A 9,010-nucleotide genomic window follows, 5' to 3' on the forward strand; every position below is an offset into this window, starting at 1 on the left:
GCAGTGGACCAGGCCTTGAAGAGTGAGAATGGACACCTGGACCTGTTCCTCCGCTTCCTTCTGGGTCTCTCACTGGAGTCCAATCAGAATCTGTTACGAGGCCTTCTGACACAGACAGGAAGTACAACACAGACCAATGAGGAAACAGTTGAGAGAACAGTCAGGTACCTTTCAGACAAGATCAACCAGGAATCCTCACCAGAAAGGATCATCAACTTGTTCCACTGTCTGAATGAACTTGGTGCCAACTCTCTAGTTGAAGACATGCAGACCTCCCTGCGATCAGGAACTCTTTCAGAAACAGAGCTTAAACCTGACCAATGTTCAGCCCTGGCCTACCTGTTACTGATGTCAGAGGAGGTGCTGGAGGAGTTTGACCTGAAGACATACAACACATCAGAGGAAGGTTATCAGAGGTTGCTGCCGGTAGTGAAAACCTGCAAGAGAGCACTGTAAGTTCTGTTATTGAGTTGATGTTTACAGTATCATTATAATGAAGGATTTTTATATTAAACAGATTGTCTCCTCTCTCCAGACTGGATCACTGTAAACTCACATATAAATCCTGTGAGACTCTGRCCTCAGCTCTGCAGACACCAAACTCCCCCCTGAGAGAACTGGACCTCAGCTACAATGACCTGGGAGACAGAGGAGTGGAGCTGCTCTGTGTTGGACTAACCAGTCCACTCTGCAACATACAGACGCTAGTGTGAGTTAAATATCTTCAGTATGAGTTATTATGTGTGTTTGAACATTTGTTAACCTCTCTGGGATCGTTCGGGACGTGAGCGTCCCACCTCGCCAACAGCCAGTGAAATTGCAGGGCGCCAAATTCAAACAACAGAAATCTCATAATTAAAATTCCTCAAACATACAAGTATTATACACAATTTTTAAGATAAACGTCTTGTTAATCCAGTCACAGTGTCCGATTTCAAAAAGTATTTACGGCGAAAGCACACCATGCGATTATGTTAGGTCAGCGCCTTGCCACAGAAAACCATACAGCCATTTTCCAAAGAAGGAGAGGTTTCACAAAAGTCAGAAATAGCGTTAAAATTAATCACTAACCTTTGATGATCTTCACCAAATGGCACTCCCAGGACACCATGTTAGACAATAAATGTGTGTTTTGTTCGATAAAGTTCATCTTTCTGTCCAAAAACCTCATTTGAAATTGGCGAGTTATGTTCAGAAATGTATTGTCTCAAACAAACATCCGGTGAAATTGCATAGAGCCACATTAAATTACAGAAATACTCATCATAAACAATGATGAAAGATACAAGTGTTACACATAGGATTAAAGACACACTTCTTGTTAATCCAGCCGCACAACGTTTCAGACAAAATAACTTACATACACTAACACAACATTAAACAAAACTATAAACACACGAAAAGTACAACAATTACATATTACATTAAAAACAGAAACATGAGTTCTGTTATACTCACAGACATTATTTTAACAGTTTTGGAAACTGTAGAGTGTTTTCTATCCAAATCTACCAATTATATGATATCCTAGCTTCTGGGCCTGAGTAACAGGCAATTTACTCTGGGCACGCTTTTCATCCAAACTTCCCAATGCTGCCCCCTATCCAAATGAAGTTAATCCTGTGCTCTTCTGGCCTCTAGTCTAGGTCAGTGTGGTCTGACAGAAGGTTGCTGTTCAGAACTGGCCTCAGTTCTAAGTTCACCAAACTCACAACTAAAACAACTGGAGCTGAGAGACAATGACCTGCAGGACTCAGGAGTTACACTGCTGTCTGCTGGACTGGAGGATCCAGACTGTAAACTACACACACTGGGGTAAGTCCAGCTGTTTCAGTCAGGTCGGTACTGAGCTGAGTTACACTGCTGTCTGCTGGACTGAAGGATCCAGACTGTAAACTACACACACTGGGGTAAGTCCAGCTGTTTCAGTCAGGTCGGTACTGAGATTAGTAAAACAAATACTCTGATGTTTCATGACAATGTTTGTGTCATGGACAAATGTATGGGTGTCCTACAAGATGATTGACACCAGTACACCAACCTAGACAGCTTTTGTGTGTCTCACTGTAGGCTGTCTGGCTGTCTGGTCACAGAGGAGGGCTGTGCTGCTCTGTCTTCAGCTCTGAGGTCAAACCCCTCCCACCTGAAAGAGCTGGACCTGAGCTACAATCACCCAGGAGACTCTGCAGGAGGACTGCTTTCAGCTACTCTGGTGGATCCCACATATAAACTGATGAAGCTGAAGTAAGTCAGAATAGATGTCCTAATAGTGTGAGCAGCGGTTGTGTCATATGTAGTGTAGTAGAGTCAGTAACATGAGGGCATGATGGTAGAATTAAGGGGAAGTTTACTCAGCAGGCTGAGCACTCCAACACAGCATACATCATCACCACATGAATACTCTTCTTCTGCATCTCTGATATCCTGTTGGAATTGTACTCCGTTCTGTATGCAGTAGGTAGGATAGAATACCTGTATGTCTCTAGCTAATGCATTGATTCCTTCTGTATGCAGTAGTAGGATAGAATACCTGCTATGTCTCTAGTAAAGAATTGTACCTCTTTCTGTATGCAGTAGGTAGGATAGAATACCTGTATGTCTCAAGTAATAATTGTACTCCGTTCTGTATGCAGTAGGTAGGATAGAATACCGTCTCTCAGTTAATGAACTTGGATAGTGCACCAGAACACAACAATATGGTTTAAATGTTGACTGCTTTATTAGGTCTTTGTCAGTCAATAACCTGTTTCTCCTACAGTGTGGATCATGGTGGAGAGTGCWGGCTRAAATCAGGGCTGAGGAAATGTAAGTCACTTTAATCCTAATTAACTGCATATTCAGAACTATAGTAACATAGTAACTAATCAATACTTGTTCTGTTCCTACAAAACAACATTTTATATGAAGATGTGGTTTGATTAAACTCTCCTTTTGTCTACAGATGTCTGTCATCTAACCCTGGACCCAGATACAGCACACCCAAACCTGATACTGTCTGAGGGGAACAGGAAGGTGACACGGGTGTTGAAGGAGCAGCATTATGAAGACCATCCAGACAGATTTGATTATTATCCCGACGTTCTCTGCAGAGAAGTCTTATCTGGATGTCGTTATTACTGGGAGGTGGAGTGCGATGGTCCCGGGGCTAACATTGGTGTGGTGTACAAAGGAATGAAGAGGAAGGGAGGGGGGGATGACAGTAGGACTGGACACAATAGGAAGTCCTGGAGTTTAAGCTACTCTGATTGTCGTTGCACTGGTAGAAGTTATACGTTTAGCCATGCTGGTGTCAGAAGATCCATCTCTCGTCGTGATTGGAGGAGATCCATCCCTCGTTCTGATTCTAACAGAGTTGGAGTGTATCTGGACTGGCCAGCTGGTACTTTGACCTTCTATAGTGTGTTCTCCGCTGGTACACTGACACACCTTCACACAGAACACACCACATTCACTGAACCCCTTTATCCTGAGTTTGGGGTTTACTCCTCCTCCTCAGTGACCCTGTGTCAGATAGATTCCCAACACATTCAGAGGTGAGTCATAGATATATTTATCATTTGTTTTCCTCCGGAATGATTTCTATAATTAGATTAGTAGTATTGGTGTGTTTAATTGTGTTTTGTTGGACCTACAGACAGTTAGATTAGTAGTAGTGGTGTGTTTTAATGTGTTCTGTTGGACCTACAGACAGTTAGATTAGTAGTAGTGTGTTTTAATGTGACAGTTATCTCTCCTCTGTACATGTCATTTCAATTAAATTCAAGGGGCTTTGTTGCATAGGGAAACTTGCCAAAGCAAGTGAGGTTCTCTCTCAATACCCACTAGAGGCATCAACAATGTTAAATAGGTCAGCGGAGTCAATCACCACCTTCAGGAGACCACTGAAACCCACCTCTTTAAGGAATACCTAGGAATAGGATAAAGTAATCCTTCTAACCCCCCCCCCCCTAAAAGAGTTAGATGCACTATTGTAAAGTGGTTGTTCCACTGGATATCATAAAGGTGAATGCACCAATTTGTAAGTCGCTCTGGATAAGAGCGTCTGCTAAATGACTTAAATGTAAATGTAAATAGAACAGCCTCTCTGTAATGTCATTCTCTCTCTAACCACTAGAGGGATACAGAACCTGTTAAATAGAACAGCCTCTGTAATGTCTGTGTCACTCTAGAGGGAAAATAATTGTGTAATTCTCAATTTTGTGTGTGACACGAGCGCATTGTTTTATGAGGGGGAAAGTGTGTGTGTGTGGGGGGGGGGGGGGTTGAATACTGGTGACTTCAACATCTCTAGGGGGTTTAAATCATGATACCTGGTGACTTCACATCTCTAGGGGGGTTTAAACTCATGATACCTGGTGACTTCACATTCTAGGGGGTATGTAACTAATGATACCTGGTGACTTCACATCTCTAGGGGGGTTTAACTTCATGATACCTGGTGACTTCACATCTCTAGGGGGGTTTAACTCATTATACCTGGTGACTTCACATCTCTAGGGGGTTTAACTCATGATACCTGGTGACTTCACATCTCTAGGGGTATGTAACTCATGATACTGGTGACTTCACATCTCTAGGGGGGTATGTAACTCATGATACCTGGTGACTTCACATCTCTAGGGGGTATGTAACTCATGATACCTGGTGACTTCACATCTCTAGGGGGTTTAACTCATGAATACCTGGTGACTTCACATCTCTAGGGGGTTTAACTCATGATACCTGGTGACTTCACATCTCTAGGGGGGTGTGTAACTCATGATACTCGGTGACTTCACATCTCTAGGGGTATGTACATCTGATACCTGGTGACTTCACATCAGTAGGGGGAATGTAACTCATGATATCTGGTGATTCACATCTCTAGGGGGGATGTAACTCATGATACCTGGTGACTTCACATCTCTAGGGGGGTATGTAACTCCTGATACCTGGTGACTTCACATCTCTAGGGGGAATGTAATCATGATACCTGTGGACTTCACATCTCTAGGGGGAATGTAACTCATGATACCTGGTGACTTCAGATTTCTAGGGGGAATGTAACTCTGAATACCTGGTGACTTCACATCTCTAGGGGGGTATGTATCTCATGATACTGGTGACTTCACATTCTGGGGGTGTATACTCATGATACCTGGTGACTTCACATCTCTAGGGGGGTATGTACTCATGATACCTGGTGACTTCACATCTCTAGGGGGTTTAACTCATTATCCTGGTGACTTCACATCTCTAGGGGGTTTAACTCATGATACCGGTGACTTCACATCTCTAGGGGGGTATGTAACTCATGATACCTGGTGACTTCACATCTCTAGGGGGGATGTAACTCATGATACCTGGTGACTTCACATCTCTAGGGGGGTATGTAACTCATGATACCTGGTGATTCACATCTCTAGGGGGGTTTAACAAAACTCATGAAACCTGGTGACTTCACATCTCTAGGGGGGTTTAACTCATGATACCTGGTGACTTCACATCTCTAGGGGGGTGTGTAACTCATGATACCTGGTGACTTCACATCTCTAGGGGTATGTACTCATGATACCTGGTGACTTTCACATCAGTAGGGGGAATGTAACTCATGATATTGGTGACTTCACATCTCTAGGGGGATGTAACTCATGATACCTGGTGACTTCACATCTCTAGGGGGGTATGTAACTCTGATTACCTGGTGACTTCACATCTCTAGGGGAAGTAAATCATGATACCTGGTGACTTCACATCTCTAGGGGGGAATGTAACTCATGATACCATGGTGACTTCACAGATTTCTAGGGGGATAGTAACTCCTGATACCTGGTGACTTCACATCTCTAGGGGGGTATGTATCATGATACCTGGTGACTTCACATTCTGGGGGGTGTATAACTCATGATACCTGGTGACTTCACATCTTAGGGGGGTATGAACTCATGATACCTGGTACTTCACTCTCTAGGGGGTATGTATTCATTGATACCTGGTAGCTATCACATCTCTATGTAACTCATGATACCTGGTGACTTCAATCTCTAGGGGGGTATGTAATCATGATACCTGGTGACTTCACATCTCTAGGGGGGTATGTAACTCATGATACCTGGTGACTTCACATCTAGGGGGGATGTAACTCATGATACCTGGTGACTTCACATCTCTAGGTGAGGGAATAGTAACTCATGATACCTGGTGACTTCAACATCTCTAGGGGGGAATGTAACTCATGATACCTGGTGACTTCACATCTCTAGTGTAACTCATGATACCTGGTGCTTTCACATCTCTAGGGGGGTATTAACTCATGATACCTGGTGACTCACATCTCTAGGGGGGATGTAACTCATGATACCTGGTGACTTCACATCTCTAGGGGGAATGTAACTCATATACCTGGTGACTTCACATCATCTATGTAACTTCATGATACCTGGTGACTTCACATCTCTAGGGGGGTATGTAACTCATGATACCTGGTGACTTTCACATCAGTAGGGGGGAATGTAACTCATGATACCTAGTGACTTCACATCTCTAGGGGGGTTTAACTCATGATACCTGGTGACTTCAACATCTCTAGGGGGGTATGTAACTCATGAACCTGGTGACTTCACAATCTCTAGGGGGTAATGTAACTCAATGAACTAGAGTGACTTCACATCTAGGGGGTATGTATCATGATACCTGTGACTTCACATCTCTGGGGGGAATGTACTCATGATACCTGGTGACTTCACATCTCTAGGGGGAGTATTACTCATGATACTGGTGACTTCACATCTCTGGGGGAATGTAAACTCATGATCCTGGTGACTTCACATCTCTAGGGGGGTGTGTAACTCATGATACTCTGGTGACTTCACATCTCTATGTAACTCATGATACCTGGTGACTTCACATCTCTAGGGGGGATATAGTACTCATGATACCTGGTGACTTCACATCATCTAGGGGGAATGTAACTCATGATACCTGGTGACTTCACTCTCTAGGGGGGAATGTAACTCATGATACTTGGTGACTTCACATCTCTAGTAACTCATGATACCTGGTAGCTTCACATCTCTAGGGGGGAATGTAACTCATGATACCTGGTGACTTCATCTCTAGGGGGGAATGTAACTCATGATACCTGGTGACTTCACATCAGTAGGTGGGGAATGTAACTCATGATACCTGGTGACTTCACATCTCTAGGGGGGTATGTATCTCATGATACCTGGTGACTTCACATCTCTAGGGGGGAATGTAACTCATGATACCTGGTGACTTCACATCTCTAGGGGGGTATGTAAGTCATGATACCTGGTGACTTCACATCTCTAGGGGGGTCCACCTGAGGGATCCCAAATGGCACAGCTGTCTAAGGCACTGCATGTCAGTGTTAGATATGTCACTACAGACCCAGGTTGACACAGCTGTCTAAAGCACTGCATCTCAGTGCTAGAGGCGTCACTACAGACCTGGGTTCGATCCCAGGCTTTATCACAACCAGAGGTGATTGGGAGTCCCATAGGGCGGCGCACAATTGGTCCAGCGTCGTCCGGGTTAGGGGAGGGTTTGGCCGGTGTAGGCCGTCATTGTAAATAACAATTTGTTCTGAACTGACTTGCCTAGTTAAATGTCACCATCAGTATTGACTTTATGGAAGTTGACATAGTGGGTTATGTCACATTTAGGCAATGCACCCTACATCGGGAGCTGTTCTGTCACCCTTTAGACACCCTTTGTACTGCTTATGAAGACTAAGTATGCTATATAAAGCCTTTATAAGTTGTATTTAGTTTAATCACAGTCTATCCTTCTGCTTTACCAACATCAGAGACCATGGTGGAGAGAGTTGGATCAAGCCTGGACCTGAGAACACCAGAGACCATGGTGGAGAGTGTTGGATCAAGCCTGGACCTGAGAACACCAGAGACCATGATGGAGAGTGTTGGATCAAGCCTGGACCTGAGAAATGTGAGTGTTTAATGGTAGAGTCAGCGATATGACGTAGATGCACAAAGTAAACAGCGTAGTGGGTCAATTTCTACAACAACTAAGAGCGTTGGAGCACAAGGCTAATCTTCTCTGCCGTTTTGGTTCCGTGACTAACACTTTGTAAGAGAGTGAAGAGAACCCTGGCACATGGGCAGATACTGTGTGTGACTGTGTGAGAGAGAAGTCAGGCATCTTGCTCATCACAATATCTGTGATGCTGCTCGTACATCATCATTTAGCTGACTCTACCTTTAAGCTCTCATCCTAGGATCTACCAGGAATCAGACCCCCAACATCTACAAAACATGGACCAGAACGATGTTGTTTCCTGCTTCCACAAACATTAATTAATATAACACTAATGTCAGATTATGGTATGCTAATGAGTGTACATTCTGAGACTGTTGCTCACTTATATTCATTTTTATTAGAGGTCTATTTAATAATTATTAACTAGTTATTACATGAGATTGTCCATTTTAAATAACAACTACTTTTGACTTCAGGGATTCCTCCGAGCTGTAAGACTTGTGACCATGTTGAAGTAAGTCATGATGTCAATTCTTACTTTTACATACCTGCAGGAGTCAGGCACAGTCTCAAAGCCAGGTGTGTACTGACCAACAGTTCATACTGGGATATAGACAGTCCTGTGTTCTGCTTGTAGGTATGCAGGATTTGAGCTGTTGTCATATTTTGTCATTAGACAGTTTAATTGATAATTCACCAGCATTCCATGTAACATTGAATAAATACATTAGATTAGTTACTTTGGTTAATGGGCCAGTTTCCCAGACACAGATTAAGTCTAGTCCTGGACCTTAAAGAACTTTCTATTGAAACTTCCATTGAGCATGCTTTTTAGTCCAGCACTAGACTCAATCTGTGTCCAGGAAACAGGCCCCATATGTATTATTGACATGCTTGTCCTTGTTCAGGACTCCACACACTGGCTTCAGATTGAACCCTTGACTTCCACTGTCCAGGGAGTGACAATGTTCAGGTAAAATAACTACTTTTAACATTTCATTCCACTTGC

The 9,010-nt window shown here is 43.5% G+C and overlaps 1 protein-coding gene across 1 annotated transcript in view; it reads left to right on the plus strand.

The window, feature by feature from the left end:
* Nucleotides 1–9,010, plus strand: part of LOC112076895 (protein NLRC3-like) — a 17,859-nt gene that overhangs the window by 1,691 nt on the left and 7,158 nt on the right. Inside the window, exons 3-11 of the mRNA XM_024143537.2 lie at nucleotides 5–452; nucleotides 536–709; nucleotides 1,642–1,815; nucleotides 2,071–2,244; nucleotides 2,759–2,805; nucleotides 2,942–3,533; nucleotides 7,811–7,950; nucleotides 8,478–8,515; nucleotides 8,910–8,974. Coding sequence (XP_023999305.2) covers nucleotides 5–452; nucleotides 536–709; nucleotides 1,642–1,815; nucleotides 2,071–2,244; nucleotides 2,759–2,805; nucleotides 2,942–3,533; nucleotides 7,811–7,950; nucleotides 8,478–8,515; nucleotides 8,910–8,974 — 1,852 coding nt within the window. The remainder of the gene's footprint in view (nucleotides 1–4; nucleotides 453–535; nucleotides 710–1,641; nucleotides 1,816–2,070; nucleotides 2,245–2,758; nucleotides 2,806–2,941; nucleotides 3,534–7,810; nucleotides 7,951–8,477; nucleotides 8,516–8,909; nucleotides 8,975–9,010) is intronic.

The sequence above is a fragment of the Salvelinus sp. IW2-2015 genome, unplaced genomic scaffold (assembly GCF_002910315.2).
Source record: "Salvelinus sp. IW2-2015 unplaced genomic scaffold, ASM291031v2 Un_scaffold4111, whole genome shotgun sequence".
Classification (NCBI taxonomy): Eukaryota; Metazoa; Chordata; class Actinopteri; order Salmoniformes; family Salmonidae; genus Salvelinus; species Salvelinus sp. IW2-2015.